Source organism: Apus apus, chromosome 3 (genome assembly GCF_020740795.1).
Source record: "Apus apus isolate bApuApu2 chromosome 3, bApuApu2.pri.cur, whole genome shotgun sequence".
Taxonomy (NCBI): domain Eukaryota; kingdom Metazoa; phylum Chordata; class Aves; order Apodiformes; family Apodidae; genus Apus; species Apus apus.
Window position 1 is genome coordinate 27,657,322 of NC_067284.1, and position 21,533 is coordinate 27,678,854.

Consider the following 21,533-nt stretch of genomic DNA (forward strand, 5'->3'; position numbering starts at 1 on the left):
CATAAAATCCACTGTAGCTTTGAGGAGGCTGACTTTCCTCAGCAGATTTCGAGATGTAGAACTGTATATAGTTCATCAGTATCTCAGTGATCATTTGCTTTGGGAGAGCAGCTTCCTCATGTTAATTTTGTGTACAATGTTGGTTAAACTCGAGTTAATTTTCTTCATAATAGCTCCTGTCTGCTATGTTTCTGATTTTTGGTGAAAAAACTGTTGATAGCACACCAGTGTCTTAGTTATTGCTGACCAGTGCTGGTACACCACGAAGGCTTTTTCTGTTTCAGGGACTGCCCTGCCAGTCAGTAGGCTGGGTTTGTACAAGGGGATGGGAGGAGACACTGCTGGGCTAGCTGACCCCAACTGAACAAAGAGATATCCCTATACCATGTGACATTTTGCACAGCAACAAAAGCTGGGGAAGGATGAGGATGGGGAGATACTTGTATTGATGGTGTTTGTCTTCTCAAGTCACAGTTGTATATCATGGAGCCCTGGAGGTGGTTGAACACCTTCCTGTGATGGGAAGCAGTGAATGAATTCCTTGGTTTTTGTTGCTTTTGTGCACAGCTTTTGCTTTATCTAATAAACTACCTTCATCTCAACCCATGAGTTGTCTCAGTTCTACCTTTCTGATTGTTTTTCCTATCCAACCCCGGGGGGGCAGTGAGCAAGCAGCTGGGTGCTGCTTAGCTGCCTACTGAGGTTAAATTGTGACATTTAGCAGCAGCCCTACTGGAGTGTTAAATGCTGCAGTGTTATAGCAGTACTCAGGGAAAGGATCCAGGATAAAGTTCTTAGATAACTTGCTTTAGAACCAAAGATCTGCAAAGGGCAGTTAACTTTATCTTACTACTCATTTCTTTCTACTTTCTCTAGTTGGCCACTGAGGAGAGCCAGTTGTGGATTTTGTCTTGCTAGCCATAGAATATCCTGGCAAGAGAACCTTATGCAAAGAAAATACACAGTCACATGTTGGTATCTCTTTCAGGGAACAGTAGTCTTAATCCATAACGGGCAAAATTGATTGTGTTTACTTGATGAAGACATCACTAGCAGCTTGTCACAGGTTTTTTTGCATCATAGATAGGCATGGAAAAACTAAAATTCAGGTTTCATGTACAAAGCTTTTTTCACTAGTATCTTTTCAGGCTTACATGTTGTCATAGGCATTTCATAAGGTCATCAGTTACTCTAGAGGTTGGACACGTGTGAAGAGTAAGTTATCATGTGTAAACTAGTAAGAGCTCAAAAACAGCTTAACAAGATGCTCTAGTTAGTAATTTTCATGATGACTGAAGCATATCCCCCAGATACATGTGGAGATAAAATTTATCAAGGTGTAGTTCAAAAACTTCTCAGCTCTATTAAGGTGATTTTTTTTCAGTTGTGAAGGAAAATAATTTATTGGAAAGAGTTATAAGATGATAGTGTTCTTGTGTTGAGCTGCAGTAGGAGCCATTCTTATAGCAACAGTAGTCCTTTTCTCTCAGCAGAATTGTTTTGTTAATAGTCTGCACCAGGTTACTCATATAGTGTCTGTACACTGGATATTAAGTTTAAAATTGGAGTTTAGATAACATGTTTTCCTTCAAATCTCTTCTTTCCTCTTCCAACCCACAATATTTGCTTAACCACATAGAATTGATGAAACCAAGGATGTTCTTTTGCAACAGATAAAAAAAATCTAATTATGTAATTTCTTATTATATAAAAATAAAAACTAATATGACATCATTTCAAGTTACTGAAATAGGGATGCATATGAAATGTGCTTCCATATAAAGATTATTTTGTTGATGAGTACGTTATCATTTAATCAAATGATACTTGCATTTGAGTAACTGGTAGCAGATTGCCAATGTCATCAGAAAGGGGCCCATAAAAGGAAGAGGCACATAAGAATACTGCTAGTTCTGTAGAAGTAATTGGGTTACCATGTGTTTCTGCTGCTGTCTACTTCTAGTTTTTCTGTGTGATTAGTAGTTGTAGCTTACTGAGTGATTCAATTGCCATGCCTCTGTGCCAAAAGAGACCTGCATTTTGAGCGGCCTTATAGCACTTATGTAGGAAGATACCTTTTTTAAAAAAATAAATTAAAATTAATGTTATGTTTAGTCTGTAAATGTACTGTATTAATTGTCAAAATATAGTCAGAATACTTAAAAATGTAACCTTGCTAGTGAACTCTGGGGTTTTAAAGCTGGTTTTCTGACTCAATTTTAGGCGTTTAATATGTTATTTTCAGCTTTACCTGTGAAAGGATATGGACTACTGAAGACAAACTGGCATGGAATATGAGGGAAATTCTTGCATCAGTTGTTGGGGTTTTTTAAGTCTTAAAATACCTTTAAAACACTGCATTTCTTTAATTTTTTTTTTCTATCCCACAGTGTTCGTACAGAAAGTACTGAAAAGACTCTATCCTGAAACTTCATCATCTTCTCATGTTCATACTTGGAGTGGAGAAGAGGAGGCATCTCTCAGAAATTTAGGCTCAAAATCCCAAGAAAAGAATTTGGATAGTGTTCAGACTTCATCAGCAGATGCTAGTACATCAACTGATACACCCTGCGAGTCATTTCAAGGTGAGACTGCATTTTTCTAATAAGATGCTTTAAAATATATTTTCTTAAGAACAGCAAAATACATACTTTTTTCAGCTATTGATACCAACAGACACCTTTGAATACAAGCACTAGTGGTACTTAATACCTGAAACACTTGAGGTTCAGCACCTAAGTCTATGAAAGTCAACAAACCGTGTTGGTATATATATGTGAACGCAATATTTAGCAGCAGCTAATATGAAACAGTGTTAGCTGTAACTGTCTTTGATGTGATGTTTGAACACAGAGAAAATTATGCTCATACAACTCTGCTCAGTTATTAAAGATAAGCCCAAAGACAGGGCTGGGTCATGTGTTCCCACCATCTGCTTGGTCTCGTTTTGCAACTAAAACTGCATGGGGAACATAAACCCAACAGAAGACAAGTATCCATTCAGGGTGATGTTAGTACCCTGCTAAAGAGCCTTTTTTTGTGTGTTTATGCAAGGAAAGTGGCACCTGAATGTTTTGACAGGTAAGTAAAATCCCTTTTTCAAGTGGATTGTACAATGTGAATGTTATGCCAAAAGATGGGGTTGCAAAATGAGGTAGCTGTGATATTACTAGTGGGTAAAAGGGTTTGTGCTTAAGTATAGATGTGGGAATTGCTTTGTGTTGTAGCTCACCTAAAATCAAATGTTGCCGTGACTGAAAGAGGTTATTAAACTGACTGGAAATGAAAAGGCATGTTTCCTGAGAGTATAAAAAGCTTTCTGTACGGGAGCTACTCAGCCAAACCTGTTACTTTCAATGCTGTCTCCCATAACATCCTCATTAGGAAACTGAAGGAGTGTGGGCTAGATAAGTGGACAGTGAGGTGGATTGAGAGATGGCTGTGTGACAGAACTCAGAGGGTTGTGATTAATGGAGCAGGGTCAAGTTGGAGGCCTGTAATCCGTGGTGTCCCCCAGGGGTCAATACTTGGCCTGGTCTTGTTCAACGTATTCATCAACAACCTGGACGAGTGGACAGAGTGTGTCTTCAGCAAGTTCACTGATTATACCAAACTGAGAGGGGGTGGCTGACACTCCAGAGGGCTGTGCTGCCATCCAGTGTGAGCTTCACAGGCTGGAGAGCTGGGCAGAGAAGAACCTAATGAGTTTCAATAAGGGCAGGCGTAGGGTCTTGCACCTGGGGAGGAAGAGCCCTATGCACCAATATAGGTTAGGGGTGGACCTGTTGGAAAGCAGTTCTGAGGAGAAGGATCTGGGAGTCCTGGTAGATAGTAAATGTTCATGAGCCAGCAATGTGCCCTTGCTTCCAAGAAGGCCAATGGAATCCTGGGGTGCATAAGGAAGAGTGTGGCCAGTATGTCAAGAGAGGTCATTCTCCCCCTCTACTCTGCCCCGGTGAGGACACCTCTGGAACACTGCATCCAGTTCTGGGCTCCCCTGTTCAACAGAGAGAAAGAACTACTGGAAAGAGTCCAGCAGAAGGCAACAAAGATGACTGGGGGACTGGAACATCTCTCTTATGAGGAAAGGCTGAGAGAGCTGGGACTCATTAGCCTGGAGAAGAAAAGGGTGAGGAGAGACCTTATGAATGCCTGTAAGTATCTAAAGGGTGGGTGCAAGGAGGATGGAGCCAGACTCTTTTCAGTAGTTCGCAGTGACAGGACGAGGGCCAATGGGCACAAGCTGGAACACTGAAAGTTCCATTTAAATATGAGAAAAAACATCTTAATGGTGAGGGTGACAAAGCACTGGAACAGGCTGCCCAGGGAGGTTATGGAGTCCTCTTCTCTGGAGATATTCAAGACCCACCTACATGCAGTCCTGTGATGTGTTCCATGTGATCCTGCTTTAGGAGGGGAGTTGGACTAGATGATCTCTGGAGGTCCCTTTCAACTCTGACAATTCTGTGAAACAAGGAAGAACTGATCATGGATGTGGTCTGGGGCAGGACACTGAAGTCCTGAAAGAAGTTAACAAAATGAGTAGTAGGATTAGAACTGTGTACTATGGAAGGTTGTCTGTTTTACAGAATCTCTTGGCAGCCTGTTCCACTGCTCTGTTGCTCTCAGAGTAAAGAAGTATTTTCTCATATTCAGGTTAAAGCTCCTGTGTTCCAGTTTGTGGCCATTACCCCTTGTTTAGGGATCTGCTTTGTAGGATTGAATGGAAGACTGCTCTGAATTGCAGAGGTGCTCTGAAGACCTGGTTGATCTTCAAGAATAATTTTCTCAAAGCACAAGAATCACTAATTTTGATATGCAGAAAACTGAGCAAGTGTGGCAGGATGCCTAACTGAGCTCAGATGTGTCAAAAACCAGCAGGGGGAAGGTGAAGAAAGGCTAGCTGGGACAAAGAAGCACAGGAGCTGTCGTCACTATGGAAGCAGTTCCACAGTACCTGAAAAAGGAGGGCAAAGCATGTCTGATAACAGTAGCCAGGTTTGGTCAACAGTCTGGTGACACCAGGCATGTCAATAGTGACCAGGCAGGTCTAAGGTCAAGCCAGTATGTAAATTCTGTGAGTCAAGGTATGCATAGCATGGCTGCATTGTAGCTCAGGTTGGGAGCTGCTTTAAAAGCCTCAGCTTAAAAGCAGCTCCTGAGTGTTGTAAATGGAGCCCCTGCTGAGGTGGCTTCTTTCATGAAGTCTTTCATAAGTAGCTCTTTCTTCACAACAATCTGAATCAACAGCTGCCTGTAAGTGCAGGCTGGTAATCTTATAAAAGGGAACTTTGGGCCCTTAGACAAAAAGTGAAAATACAGAGAAGGTGAGAGCTGGTATTGGCTACCCAAGAGAAGCACAGAAAAGTTGCTTGAGTGTGCGAGAATGAAGTTAGAAAAGCTAAAGCTCACCTGGAGTTGAAACTTGTGAGGGATGATGGAAGAAACAAGAAGGATGGGAGCAACAACTGGAACACTAAAGAAAATGTGGAAGTACTGTTACCCTTGGGCTCCTTAGTCAAAGAAAGGTAGTGACAAAGTAGAGCGAGTCCAACGGAGGGCACCTTAATGGCCAGACAGCTGGATGATACATATGAGGAGAAACTGACAGAATGGATTTTGTTCAGTCATAGGAAAAGAACAAGAGGAAATCTCATTACTTCAGCTACCAAAATGAGTAGGAGAAACATAGAGAAGACTGAGCTGTGAACTTTCTGGAGATGCTCAGCAATAGGAGAACAAGCAACAAACAGGTTGTGGCACGAGTGATTCCAACTAGATGGGGGAGGGAATGCCACCTTCGGGATGATCAAACATTGGGAATGGGCTACCTGGAAAGAGCGTTTGGTGTCTTCATCCTTGGAGGAGCTGAAAACTAAACAGTATACTAGAAAGCTTGGTCTAATTGGGTCAAATTTTAATGGGATTTGGGCTAATGACCTCCAGAAATCCTTTCCAACGTGCACAGATTTCTAGAGTAATGTTATTGTGGGTTATCAGTTACCCATGTGTGAAACCAAGAGATAACCATTCTCTCATTATGATTTTGTTCAAATTTATGGAGCCCTTGCATGAATAGTCATTTACATGCTGGGATTCCGTGGCATTGGACACTGCATGTTTAGTGACAGGCTTTAAGGTTTGGAGCTGCAAACTGTGTGGCCTCTGAAAAGGAACAAATATCAAGGCATTGATTGAATTTTTAGATCATATACTATTTTAAGTAACTTTTTTTCTGATAGACCAAAGGTTATGAGCACAACTATGAAACAGCTGATAATTTAAGTAGCAGTAGCCTAAGGTGGACAAACGAAAATGAGAGGGTTTGTTTTTTTTTGCGTAGATAGAAGCTGCGTTCTAGTTTGAAGGTGATTATTTCAATCCTGCTAAATCTACTGAAAAATGTAGTTTAGTTTCAGTAAATTGACGATTTTTTAATAAAGAAGCTGACTTAAAGTCTAAGTGCTTTCTAGCATTAAGTAACACCTATGACTCTATCTTTTACTATGAAATTCATCACAGTGTTCTATCTGGCTATAATACTTTTTTTCAAGTTATGAAATTACCATTACTGGTATGTACAAATTAACCCCTGCTAGATTCTTGTGTTGGAATCCAGTTGGCAGCATTGCTTTAAATGTCTGCATGTTGAAAGCATAAGAGGAACTTAAGCTCATAACATTTAAAGATTATACTTGTATATCCTAAAAATATTTGCATTTATATGCCTCTTTTGAGATCCAGTTGAGATGCTTGAGTATATAGAAGATCAGGACCCGTGTTAATGACTGGTTCTCATTTAATTTTGGAAGATTAATAATTTAGTGTCAGATGGGCTTGTCACATAAAGCTCAACTCATAGCTCTGGAACTAAAGCTTAGAATTAAACCCAGAATAACTGCAGATTGAAGGAGTATTCTGAGGGATGCTGTCCTTTGTGACTACAGAGTAATCTTTGGAATGGTATTTGCATTTCCTTTAGGAAGGTGTTAGCTCTTTTAGAGATGGAGAAAACATGTGGAGGTATCATGCTTTTGAACCTCAAAGGAAGCTAATTGCTTGTATCTTAAATATTTTAAGTGATTAAACAAGTAAGCCAAACAATCTGCCTGTGGCCAAAATTTCAGTTCAAGGATATACTAAGGTACATCTTCCCTTTGGATTCTAGCTGTCCTAAATCAGATGTTTTTTCCCCTCTTCTACCAAAATACTCAGAAAATTAATGTAACCAAAACGGGGGTTCCCTCTTCCCCAGAACAATTCGATAACACTGAACATTTCTCCCCTTGAGAAACCTGATTCTTTCATTGCAAGAACTGTACTTCTCAATTTGAGATGAAAGAAATTTTTTCTTGCTTCAACATAAAAGTAGAGGCTCTAGATAACCAGCTTTATTACCTTAAACCATTTGCAAGTTATGCATACACGTAATAAACCTGAGCCTTCTTGACAAGCAAAGTATTAAAGAGCAAATGGCAAGCTGCAAGGTCCTAAAAATAAGAAGATTTAATTTTTTTCCCTAAGCTTGTGAATATGCTTCCAAGTACAATATAATAAATTCTTAAAAACTTACTGTATTGCAAAAAAAGTCTGACAGGAGACTGAGAAAGCATTTGTAAGTATTAATTCTTCACTTGGATATGGCCTTTGACTAATTTTTGTACTGACAGTTGGTTTTGTTAATTTCTGACCTTTGCTAGGGAAAGATCTACTTGCAGTAAGCATTAATTTAATGAAGAACATCTGATATTTTTTCATAGAATCATTAAGGTTGGAAGAGACCTTCAAGATCATAGGGTCCAGCTGTAATTGAACTACCACAATCACTGAACTATATCATGAAGTGGCACATCTAAACACTTATTGACCCCTTCAGGTATGGTAACTCTACTCCTTCCCTGGGCAGCCCATTCCAGTGCCTCACCACTCTTTCAGGAAATAAATTTGTTCCAATATCCAACCTAAACCTCCCCTGGTCCAACCCATTTTCTCTCATCCTATCACTGGTTACTTGGGACAAGAGACCAACACTGGCGTCTCTGCAACGTCCCTTCAGGATGTTGTAGAGGATGATGAGATCTCCCCCTCAGCCTCCTTTTCTTCAGATTAAACAGCCCCAGTTCCCTCAGACTCTCATTGTATGAGATGCCTTCCAAACCCCTCACCAGCCTTGTTGATCTTCTCTGGACACACTGCAGAATCTCAGTGTCTGTCTTATACTGTGGCACCCAGAATTGAACACAGAATTCAAGCTGTGGCCTCACCAGGGCAGAGTACAGGGGCACAATTACTTCCCTACTCCTGGTGGGCACACTGTTTTTGATACAGGCCAGGATGCTGTTGGCCTTCTTGGCCACCAGGACACATTGCTGGCTCATGTTCAGCCAGTTGTCCACCAGTACTCCCAGATCCTTTTCCACCAGGCTGCTTTCCAGCCACTCTTCCCCAAGCCCATAGCATTGCTTGGAGTTACTGTGACCAAAGTGCAGGACCTAGCACTTGGTCTTGTTAAACCTCATTCTGTTAACCTCAGCCCATCTATCTAACCTTTCCAGATCTCCCTGAAATGCCTTCTTACCCTAGCACAGATCAACACTCCCACTCAATTTAGTGTCGTCTGCAAACTTGCTGAGGGTGCACTCAATGCCCTCATCCAGATCATTGTGAAAAGTATTAAAAAAAACTGCCCCCAGTACCGAGGCCTGGGGGACACTGCTTGTGACAGGCCACCAACTGGATTTAACTTGATTTGTCACCACTCTTTGGGTCTGGCCATCCAGCCAGTTTTTAATCCACTAAAGAGTCTCCCTGTCTATGTCATGGGCCTCTTGTTAAACCTCTGAAATCTGCCCTCCTTCTTACTTCACCAAGAATGAAGAATTCTATCACTTAATGGTCACTAAGCCCAAGACAGCCTCTGACGACCACATCAACCACTAGTCCTTCCCTGTTTGTAAGCAGTAGGTCTAGCAAGGCACCTCCCCTGGTAGGCTTATTTACCAGCTGTGTCAGGAAGCTATCTTCCACACACTTGAGGAACCTCTTAGTTTGTTAGTCTTAGTCTCTGCTGTGTTTTTTTTTCCAGCAGATGTCTGGTAAATTGAAGTTGCCCATGAGAACAAGGGCTGGTGACTTGGAGACTTCTGCCAGCCACCATTAGAATGCCTCATCATCCTCCTCAACCTGTTTGGGTGCTCTGTAACATACTCCCAACAGGATGTTTGCCTTGTTGGTCTTTCCCTAATCCTTGCCTATAAGCATCTGACCTTACCATTACATTTATCAATTCCATGCAATCAGAACACTCCACCACCTCTCCTTCCCTGCCTATCCCTTCTGAAGAGCTTACAGCCATTCATTGCAGCACTCCAGTCATGGCAATCATCCCACCACATTTCTGTGATGGCAACTACATCCTAGCTGTCCTGTTCCACAGTGGCTTCTAGCTCCTCCTGTTTGCTGCCCATGCTGTGTGCATTGGTATATATGCACTTGAGCTGGACCTTTTTAGAGAACCAGCGTGCTGCGCACGGGCTCCTCTCCAGTCAGCCCAGTCCTGTCCTCTTCCCCCTTTGAGTCTAGTTTAAACACCTTTCTATAAGCCCCACCAATTCATGCTCAAGAATTTGATCTCCTTCATTTATTTAAGTAAGAGGTAATGAGAAAAAATACTCAGCTATTATTCCCAAGTGTTAGGACTTTTTTTAAAAAAAGAATCCATATTATGCTATATAAATAAACAAACTGCAATTTACTCTATATTCATTAAATGAAAACATTAATGTCTATCAACTGTGAAATACTCCAGCATTGTTATCCTATATAAGGAATTCTTGTTAAAATTCAGTACAACTGTGTGTTTCCAGTCTTTTTCCACTGAAGTTATTAATGCTAGCAGTGTACCGTGTTCAAGAAAACACTGGGACACCTGAACTGTGTCCTTTCTCTTCCTAATCCTGTCTTCCTGCAGACATTCTATTATAGAAAACTTAAGCTTGATAGAAGTGCCTAAGACAAAACGTATGGACTGCCCTGGCTTTTAGTTGATCAAATTGATAAAGTGCATATGCTTGCGAGATTAAACTCTAGCAGTACCCAATGCATTAAACAGCTTTAGAGACTTGCTAACAATTCAGCTTCATTTTAGTTAACTTCATTTTAGGTACTTACTCTGAAAAGCTGTCTATTGTGAATAAACTAAAGTGCAAGTGAGATAATTATTACGTAACAGTGTTGTCACACACTCGTGCTTATCTTGGGGGTTTAAAAATTCTCTCATTACATATTATATTACAGTGGTATTATACTCTGCAAATGGGACAGATCTATCCAGAAGTGAGTAGAGTATTTGATTGAAGACCCCAGCCTTTCATGGCTATGGTAGAAATGGTGCCCAACCAGATTTACAAGTTCGTAGCTATATGCTTGAGGGGAATGTAGAGATCTGGGGCTTCTGACAAAAACAAAAACCAAACCTGTCTCTGTTCAGACTCAGTGGGCTGCCTGTATAATATCTGTAATTTGTGTTGTAACAGAGACAGCTTTGTAGTTCATTTTCCAGTTCCCCTAGCAATGCCTTCCCCCTCTCCCCGCTCGTTGGCAGGTTCCTTCCTTTTCCAATGTTCTTTGCATATACATTGACTCTCTCTTCTCTTCTTCACCTTCATTTCAAACAACTTAGCTGTCATAGAGAAATCTACTGGCCTCTGTGACAACTGAAAATAAATTAACAAGTATTAGTATGTAGCTGTTGCCTAACTGGAGTAGAAAACGCCAGCTTTAGTTGTAAGTGTAAGCAAGCTCAAAACTTAAATGTAGCCAACTGCAGGAAAACTAATTAGCTTGGGAAAAGAAAGAGAAAAATGGCTTGTGTAAGAAATTGATAAAATGACCTTGTTTCATCTAGAGAAGGGCTGATAGTCCTGCCATGAATCTCCCCGCAGCATGGTAATTGTGTGTTTTAGCAGTCTCGCAGTACACCTTGTCTCCCTGTTTGAAATTATTTTTAATGTGTTGATGACAGAAAAGGTTGTGTGAGATGCCTCCTCTGCTCCCATGTACACTGCAGGCTTTGTTACTTTAAGCTGCCATTGTCGTAGTTCTTCAAAGTCAAATTCGATGTTTTCTGCTGGTACATGTGCTTACTTCCTGCTTGTCTTTCCTGCTATCTGTAGCCTCTAAGCCATTTGAAAAGGGAAAATACTTACAGTGGGAACTTGGTACTGAATTAAGTACAGGGCAAATTATTTTTCCATATTTTTGTGCTTTTGTGGTTTGCATTATTTTTGTACACAAACAGGAACGGATTTTTACTGTTTAACAATCATAGAATAAAAAAATTATGTGTTTTGGGGAAAACTTTACCACCTTAAACTTTTTTGTTCAGATGAGCATATCTGTATTTCCTGATCTGGTTGTAGGTAGGTCTCAGTAATGACATAATCACTTAATCAGCAAGAGTAATTAAGTATTGCAACTTAGAGATGACATTTTAGATTCAATGGTGTTGCATTTATTTTTTAAAAAATACATTGATTGACAGGCATGTATCTGGCATTGAAAAAGTGTGAATAAAGGTCTGCAGCACTATTAGAAACAACTGAGCTGAGTACTGAACTTGACATTAATAGCTTTATTCTGCTGTTTATACAGCTAGAATTCTTAGACATCTAATCAGAATATTTCCTATAATCTTATACCAGGACATATGTGAGACATTGAGGCTTTCAAGTTCAATAACTTAATATTTAGCTGTACAGTTTGTTTCATCATTACTTCATATGTTTAACTTTCAGGAAAAAAAAAATAGCATGTACCAGTTTTGAACATAGCTATCTCACAATTTTAAAACTGCTATCTGCCTGTATTCAGATCCTGCTTTGGGAAGTGTTCTGCTTCTTCATATACTCAAATCAAGGTTTTTCCCATACTTCACTCTCTCTTTATTGTTCTTTGTTTTCATTACTTTTTTTCCAAGAGGATGTAGACTTTTTTAACAGTTCATAGGTAAAAATTCATTCTCAGACTGTGAGAACAAGAGGAAGAAGGATTTATGCTTTTTTAATGTTCCTTCTCTGTGACAAAAAATTTCACTTCTAATGTAATGAAACTGAGGCTGAGTTGTAATAGTAAGTCCTGTCTCCAATAAAATGGGCTATAATACAGCCTTTCTAGATATCTACAAAATAAAAAATTGAAGAGTTATTTTCTGAGTGAGTGGTGGTAAGAGCTTTCTTGTTCCTTTTTATTAATTTCCCATCCCAGCCTTGGGCCATCCATTGTAAAATGGGTATATTTTTATTGACCTTAATTTCCTTCTTAAGTTTTTGGTTTCCATCAAGCTGAAGGAAAAGACACTAATTAGGATTGTCTTTTCTTTTTCTTTTAATGCTCTAGTCTTCTGAGCATCAAACCTCCTCTTTTCCTTCCCTTTCTTTTCCCACTTATCTGAAAACTTTGTTAATGTAATGAGGTCTGTAAATTCCAAGTTTGACCATGTCACCTTGATAATTTTTCCAGTTATTCCACTGGAAATATTAACAAAGCAGAATGGTTTAAAGTGTGTTTTGTTTAAAACTTAGACAATCATATCATTTTTTACGAGCCACAAAAAAAAAAATGCTTCTAAGGAAGGAAAAGCAAGAGAAAACAGTATCTTGGTTGTTTGGTTTTTTTTTCATTTGTATAGATATATAATGACCTGTGGCATGGTTTAAAATAGGAATAAAACCTTTATATTAGTTTTTATGTTAATTCTAGGCAAATTTGCCACCAAAAAAACCCCACCCTACTCTAAAGCCCTCAAGAAGGGTAGCTTTATTTGCCCTTTTGTTGCAAACAAACCGTTAATGGCAGTTTTAGGTGTTGAAGATCTCAGGACTGCTGGGTAGCAATTATATAGTTATATGCTTTTCAGTTGGGTGATGAATTTGAGTAAGGAAATATTAAGGTAATTTTTGTAACAGGTGTTTGAACTTTAGTACAGTAGATTTTAATAAAATTGAAAGGTAATGCACAAGGCAACTTAAAAACAGAATAAATCAAATCCACAGTAGGTGGCTTTTCCTAACTGCACGAGGCTTCACAAAAAGGTAACTAAGAAATATTTGAGATATTTAATATAGGATGATTACATCATTCATTTGGATGCTGTCACTCCTCTTTACATTCTCTCTCCCTTATAACCATACTTATGCTTGAACAGGAAGATGAAATGTGGCTTGTTGAATATTAATTAGACTCTTGTTTCAAAAAAATACTGCCATGTGCTTAGTTTAAAAAGGTTGGGAAGACTTCCTGCAAAACTCATGGGTACCACTGAGTAATTGTATCTGGTTTCACTGCAAATCTAGTCATCTAGGACAAACTGTAAGACTGACCTGCAACTACCCTCTTCCTTTTCCATTCTCTTCAATTTGCATGTCCTTCACGGGGGGGAGTGGAGAGGAGAACTGCTCTAGGAGTTGGTTCCAGAGCATTCATCTGAGTTGGTTCCAGACTGTAAGCTGTAGGCAACTGTTAGCTCCCTAGAGATCTGCCTAGTGAAACCTTATATTCATCTGAACTCCTGAAAAGCCTGTTGGTCATGGGGAACGTGCAGATTGTCATACACTAGTCTTCCTTAGTTACGTGTGGAAAAGGTGGGATGAAAAATAAATTACTTGTTCTCCTCCATCAGTGTGATAACTGGCATATATCATTACAGGCTAAGGAGCCTCAGACTAGCTAGAAAAAGGAGTTTTCATTCAAAAAAATGTTCAAGACCTAGTTTTATTTATCTAATCAAGTGTACTGAGTAACTAAGTCTTAAAAAGTAATGCTTAGGAATTACTCCCATAACTACTGCCTTTGTTTACTTCATAATAATTTCCATTATTTGAGAAGAGGGAGTAACCTCTGTAATCTAGACTTGCTCTTTTTAATGAAGTTAAGCACTCCTGGTGATGTGAAGTGTCAGGAGGGAGTTTGGAATTAACTGACTTGAGTGACAACATGCTACCAGACACAAATGGTAAACACCTTTAGAATAATGAGCAGCCTTCTGTAATATGGCTAGGCTTCTACAAAAAAAATATCTGGGAATGCAGTAAAAATGTTCTACTTCTTGAACATCAGAGCATAGTGTACTTGTTCTGTTTGCAGATCAAGTAGCAGAAATTGAAGTCAGTCAAAATTCAGTAGTGTTGTCTGCACTTGTAAGTAGTGACTGACAGTATTGTCAAAAAGAGTATTGGAATAAATTGAGTATATTATACTACTTCCTCACAATTTTCTCCAACAGTTTGCTGCTTGAGGTTTTTCTGATCCAGAGGACAACATGTACCTATTTAATTATCTGGGGGGTTTGTCTTTTTTTTTGTGTGTGTGTGTTTTTGTTTGTTTGTTTTTTGTTTTCATTAATTTGTTTTTCAAATCCATGCAATAGTGCAATTTGGAATAGAACAGCACACTCTGAAGTTTTAGCTGGCGAGCAGGGAAATTTATCATTCAAAACAGAATAGCAGACGCATTCAAATTGTAAAGCTGAAGTAGACTCTGCAGAGGGAAATACTTTTGCAGTATTCTGTTATGAGTATTGGTTCTAATAAAATATATGACAGTAGCAAATAATTTAATATGGTATTATAAGATGTCCAGAAGACATTGAGTTAACTTTTTTTATTTAGAAAGCAATGAAGGTTCTTTGGAAGGAGTTTATCATCTTCAGCCAAAAACTGGCTTGAGTGATTCTCCTTGTTTATCTTAATAAAATACAGATAATTAGAAGGCTAGATTTGGCAGTAATATTTGCATATGAAATTTTTCTGTTAGTTAAATTAGTAAGTCTGGGCAGTAGAGGTGTCAAAGCAAGCTGAACTAATTAAACTGTAATTAAAAAAAAAATACTAGCTCTCCATAAAGGAAGTTTCATAATTTTGGGATAGGTAAGTTCATACCTGCAGTAGTGAACTTGTATAGAAATAATTCATCAGCTACTCCAATCACCCAGCAAAGTAGCACAACATTTTCATTATTGTGTGATGATTATTTGAGTAACACAAATGACCAACAGTAAGTGACTGTCCATTCTTTGCTAGGCTGCTTATCATCACTTTTTCTCTTTACCCAGTATCAGTTATCTCGTATTGAGGGAAAGATTCCTGCTGAAGACTGAGGTCAAGTACCAGGGATTATGCAGCACTCCCAAGGAAAAGGATTGTGCTTTCCAAATTCACAGAAGATTACTTGAGCTAAAAGGCTCTGCCTTTCTGGAAAGCACTTTACTGAGTGTGTTGACTTGAGACTAGAAAACAATCCTTTGAAAGTCAACCTGTTGACAGAGGATGATAGTACACAATATAACGTCTCATATTCCTGGAGTTACTCTCACATACCTTACTGTGACAGACTAAAGTATCTCTAGCTTGATGTTCAGGAACTTGGATATCATCTGAAGAAAAATATGCATACATCAGGGGATGGAGGAGTATTTAGGATTACCAGATTTGTTTTAAAATGTTAGTTCTGATGAAGGACAATTTGGTATCTTCACATTGATCATCTGGAAAAGTACATATTTTTCAGTGCCACAGCTCAGGAGGACTCTCAAGGTGTGTATGTTCTACAGTTGGTCACTGACATCACCTTTGCTACACTTCAGTTTATGAAGATTTGGTGGAAGCAAAACTCACTTGCCAAGGATTTGCAAGTGCACTGTCTTTAAAGGAACTTACTTTGCTAATTAATGATGGCAAGGATGATAGTTCATCTGTATTGTGTAGAGATACAGAGGAGTTGTAAATGTGCATTGGAAATTGTAACAGTTTTCAGGTTATCTCACTTACATGTAATAAAAATGAGGAATGGCTATAACGTGGTCATATTCTGCCTTAGTAATATGTAAAAACTTACTTTAACCAAGCTTTTTAAAGCAGATAATAGACCTACTTCAAGCCTTACTTTTGTTCAGGTCCTATGTACTGTAACTCCACACAGTAAGAGCTTACTAAGAATATTGACCTTTGCAGAAGGTATGACACTCAACTAATATTAGACCTTGAGTTTAATCCAGTGTCTCTTCCTGGGCCTTTCTTGTAAAGACCTCTTTTTGGGGGGGTGAACTTTTTTCTTTCATTTGGAGAAGTGGTAGTGCTGTGTTTCCAAGGGATAATTTTCTGGAAAAGATCACAGTCTTGGTTGAATTGAACAAGTTTGATGGTTGCTGGGGAGAGCCTGCAAGATATTCTAGCTGACCATTGGACTTGGATCCTCTGTTTGGTGAGTCCAGCCCTATGGGAGCACAGCAGTAGGTTGTTAAGGCTTTCTGATTTACAGGGAAGGATTTCATGAGAGACACAACTTCGGATAAGATTTTGAAACTGTACTGTGTGCGGGTGCCCCTGTGCTGGCAGGGGGGTGCAGGAGGGTCTTTGTGAGGAGAGGCTGGGGCTGCCCTGTGCTGGATATTGCCAGCTCCAGCTGACCTCCACAGGGCACGGCTGAGCCCCCCAGCCAAGGTCGTAGTGTCTCTGGGGAAACATATTTAAGAAAGGAGAAAGCTTTCCTGAGAGAGAACTAAAAGGAGTGACAAACAGTGTTGGGAACACCAGTGTCAGAGGAGGAGGTGCTCTGTGGTTGAACTGCCACCCACAGAGAACCCCCACTGGCATAAGTAAGAGTGAGAAGAGAGTGAGAAGAAGCAGTAGAGAGAAACCATTATATAGTGACTGTAAACACCCACCACCACCACGCTGTGCTGCTTGTTGCCTCACTGAAGGGACTGAGTGACCTGTAGGGAGAAGTTTGGAATGAATATGAGCTGGGGAGGAAAGGTATTTTTCCAAAGTGTTTTCATGTTTGCTTCTTTTTATTTTGTTTCTGTTTCCAGTAACTGAGTCAGTAAATAAATATTTCAAGTAATTGGCAGTAAATGAAGTTAATTTTCCCCAAGTTGAGATTCCCTTGCTTAGAGCAGTAGTTGGTAAGTGATCTCCTAACTCTGTGAACTCTAATTCCTGTTCTTCCCATTTTTTCCCCCGCTTTCGTCCTGCTGAGGAGAGAGTGAGCAAGTATCTGGGGGGTGTTTGGCTGCTAGCCAAGATCAACCCACCACAGAAACTAGAAGTGATTCAGTCTTGACCCAGGATTTAATCAGTCTTACAAGCAAGCAAAGGAGCAAGATTACATATATATGTTCTGGCTCTGTCTGTATTTGAGGCAAGCCCAAGCATGCTTTGTGCTCAGACTATCTGGGAGCCATACTAGTGTTATCTACCACCATTCTGAGCAGCAGGTAGGGGAAAGTTTAAGGATACTGAAAAGTAGCCTTAAAATGAAATATTCTGTGCTTGCTGTTGATGATAACAGACTGTGCAGTTTGCAGTTTTACATGGTTAAGAGGAAATGGAGGCTTTACCATCAGCTCCTTCTTAAAAGGTCTGATACTTGTTTGTAGCAGGTTAGCAAGAAATAACATAGCTAGCCAAGCTGCTGACATGTTTGCAGATGTAACCTTGGTAACAGTGTAGTTAGGATGTGCTTCCTCACTCTGTGCACAAGGTTGATTTGCGTGGAAAGGAGCTCTTTGTGTGGGGAATACTGGGGAGAAAAATATGAGTAGGAGACAACTCCAAATATGCTGAATTTTAGTTTGCCATTAAGAGTAATGTTTGTTCTTTGTTTTGGTTTGTAAACATCCTTCAGATGTTTTGGTCCATAAAACTTCAGAAGTCAGGTTAACGACTCTTAACTAGCTTTAGTGTTTATGATTTTACAACCAACGCATCTCATCCTTGATTTATGGTTTACAAACCACTTGAAGATGTATTTGGGGTGAATAAATACGTAATTTGGGGACTCCCATTTAAACAAATCAACTTTAAAATAAAGTGGTTTGAGTTGTCACTCATTTGTATAGTAAAAGTTGTTGTTGTTCTTTGTAAGATTAGATGCTACAGGTAGTCCCCTGTATTCTCTTATGTGTAACTGTTTTGTCCTGGGAAGGAAATATCCCCATTTATCTACTACTTCTTTAATTGAGTGTTTGAGTTAGTCAGGACCATTGCATATAATAGATTTTACTGTTTCCATGGTCATCTTTGTTTTACAAGGACTAAATATAAAGGGAACAAATAAGTTTATACTGCCACTCCATCTTGTATTTTTAAATACCTTTTGAAGTTGAAAGAAAGCATACAACAGCAGTCTACTGCCGTAATCACAAATAATTTCCTGTACAATTAAATAGTTGGAAAGCTGGCTCTTGGCACTCTTCCCCCCACAGAAGGAAGAAGAAAAAGGTTGAGATGAGCCCTCTTGGGCAGGCACTGCTGAAGCTTAGTTGATTGTGGCTTTCCAACTCCCTTTGTTTTGCATCCTTCAGAACGCCATAGGCTATGTTTAAAAGGTCTCCAAATGGGCAAAACACAGATCCGTGATTCTTTTTTGTAGTGTCCATCACTTCATAATCAGCTTGTCTCCATCCATCTTTTATGGAACAGTTCTTAAAGAAATAGCATCTGTTCATGCTGATTGGGGAAAAATATGTACAGTGTCTCTTGAAGTATTGGTGTAACTAGAAGCTTCTTCTAAAGTTGAGGCAGAAGAGTTGTCTGACCCAGAAAATTAAGTGGTTTTGGTAGAAGTAACTTGTGGAGGTATTTGTTTATTTACTACAACTATGGAATTTGGCACAATCTTGTTGGTCATAGGATAATTTCGGTGTTCCACACCTACTTTCTCTTTCTTCATTTTCCTCTGTAAGGATTTTCAACACCACTTACTATCATTGCTGTAGTTGAGAGAACATTATGAGAATTTATATTGAGACCAATAGCCGTACTTTTTTTCTGTGTTTGTAGGTACTGACAATACAGTTCTGTCTCCAAGGAAAGTGTACACAGTGAATCTTCCTCCAGAAGGTTACGTTGCAGTTATTCCAGATGCTGTTAACACTGCAGTTTCTGAAAACTTAGACAGTAGTGCTGGCTCAACAGGTAAGTTTGTGTAAGTGTTACTGTGATGCATTTGTTCAAGAAACTTTGTAGCAACTCTTATCAAATAGATCAAAGTTGCAACAATTAAACTGTTGCTGCCAGTGGGTGTCACTGTTTTGCAACATAAGCAAAATGCAGATGTACATTCCTCTGGGTTCATTTCCGTTTGAGTTTGAAGACCAGATTACAGGTTTGGTTACAGCCCTACAGTGCCACTGAATTTACCAAAAGTACAACTGAAGGAAGTCTTCAGCTCCTCCCAGTCAAGTGCAACGTATATGTTCATATTATGCCTATTTGCAGTCATTATTTTGAAGTGTAAATGGTAGATAAAGCTATTTTAATAGGCCTCACTACTGATGTTCTTGAGGAATTGAGCAAAGACTTAACAACCTTTCAAATGTCCGTCTTTCAGTTAGATGAGACATTGACCTGATTTGAGTTGATGAGAGGAGATACCAATTAATTATAATTGAGAGGCTTTCTGATGAGAAACTGTGACCTGGTAACTTGAGAGCCAATATTTAGTGTTGTCAGATGATACAAGAGGAACATCACAGGGTCTGTAAAGAATTTTTCTTTAAGTTTGCTTCAGTTAAAAATATGGTGTTCTGAATGATGTTGCCAGAATTCAGTTGATTCTGTCTGTCTTAGAAGTCTTAAAAAAAAAAAAAAAAAAAAATAAAATTAGTCTTGGCTTCAATTGCTGTTTTTCTGTGGATATGTATTTGTTCAAAATTGTGTAACACTGTCGTCTGCTGCTAGGGGCAAGCTACAGCAAAGCAAATACCCAAGTCAGCCTGCTGAAGTAAAACACTTGATAAGCAGTATTAATTAAACTACTACATCTATTTCAGCCTGGAGACTGCCTAAATGTAAGGAAAACCTGAGATAAAATGTGCAGATACTGAAAGGCAAATGCTCCTTGCCTTTGAAAGCAGTACTTACAGGAGTGAACTTCTGGCTTGAAAGTTAGGTCTGCGCTCTGCTCCGAGCTCTGTTCAGACACTGAATACACGTAAAGCTATCAAAGTAGCCCAAGTGACTGGAGCAAAATAGAGCATGACTGGTGGCACATCAAGAATGTTCTTTCTTGCTGTGAAATGGTTTAAAGATGCTGTTTGGATTGGGGAAGAAGTATCTCTATCAGAGTAACATAACAGTAGAACTTGATACTGTTGGGATTGTTTATAGGAAGATACTCTAATGCACAGCCTCCAGGTTGTACTTTTCTCTTTGTTAGATAGGCTTCATGTTCAGAATCAAGAACCTATTCCTAGGCTGACCTGAAATTTTGGTTACACAGTTCTCTTTGGAACGTACCAGTTTAAAGCTGCTTATTCTGATATTGAAGCACCCTTTCTCTCTCCACATCATGTAATCTGTTTGTTCTTTGATGTGATCTTCTTTCAGATATTAGATGGACTTTCTCCTTTATTTTACTAATAAGACTAAGTGAAGTCTCGTAATACTTTCTAGGTAAATAGACTTCAAACATCCACTTTTACAGAGGGACATCAGTGACTTCTAAATAGAACATTAGATTACAGGCCTCTGAACATTACTGCTACCGAGATATATCCTTATTAAGGTATCGGAACTTTGGCGACACATTTACTCAGCTTTTGTGTAAGATCTATGAATAAATCTGTATGTTGTGCATATTAGAAGTTGAAATATTGAGTAGCAGTAAAGTAGAACAGAATTTAGGATTGCAGTATATTGTCCCTTTTTAGGCTCATATAATTATTTTCTGGGTTTGTGGTGGATAGATTTTTGAACAATGGCTTTACTTGTTTGTTTTTTGGATTTAATCTTTTCCTCTATTTCAAAATAAACATACTGACTGAAGTAAGACTGATGGGCCTATAATTATCTGGGTCCTCCTTTGAACATTCGTGAAGATAGGGGTGACATTAGTCTTCTTCCAGTCTTCTGAAACATCCCCCAATCTCCATCACTTCTCAAAGGTGATGGAGAGTGGCCTCACAATGATGTCAGTCAGCTGTCTACACCTTTAGGTGGATAGCATCTAGTCCCATTGATTTGTAGGGGTTAAACATACCAATTCTTCCGTTACTGATAGGGGGTCAGTGTTTGTATCAACCTGAATTTTTGTTCCTGTGGCCCAAGAGTGCTGGTAAAGACTGAGGCAAATAAAGTGTGTTGGGAACCTCTGCCTTTTCAGCACCGCACTGTTGGTAACTAATTCAGCTCTCCTGTTTAATGGTGGGCCACTGTTTACCTTCTGTTTCTCCTTATTTATGTACTTAAGGAATCTTTTCTTGTGTCTTTTTTTATTTCCCTGGCCAATTTCAACTAAAGCTGAGCTTTTGCTTTTCTAACTGTATCTGTGCATGCCCTGCCAATGCTCTTGTAGTTCTCAGTGGATATTCATTTGCTTTTCTATCTCTGGTATGCTTCTCCTTTGATTTTTGAGCAGACTCGGAAGCTCACAGTAAAGCCAAGGGGGTCTCTTGATCTGCCTAGTTCCCTTGCCTTTAAAGGGGCTGAAGTGTTTCTGTGCTTCTAGGAGAGTGTTCTTGAAAATTTTCCAGC

General features: G+C 39.3%; 1 protein-coding gene across 3 annotated transcripts in view; it reads left to right on the top strand.

Moving 5' to 3' along the window:
* ERICH1 (glutamate rich 1) overlaps window positions 1-21,533 on the top strand; it is a 69,115-nt gene that overhangs the window by 13,824 nt on the left and 33,758 nt on the right. For 2 of the 3 annotated variants that reach the window (XM_051615204.1, XM_051615205.1), the window contains exons 2-3: window positions 2,391-2,585; window positions 18,840-18,974. In XM_051615204.1, the coding sequence (XP_051471164.1) occupies window positions 2,391-2,585; window positions 18,840-18,974 (330 nt within the window). The remainder of the gene's footprint in view (window positions 1-2,390; window positions 2,586-18,839; window positions 18,975-21,533) is intronic. The other variant, XM_051615206.1, reaches the window with a different exon arrangement.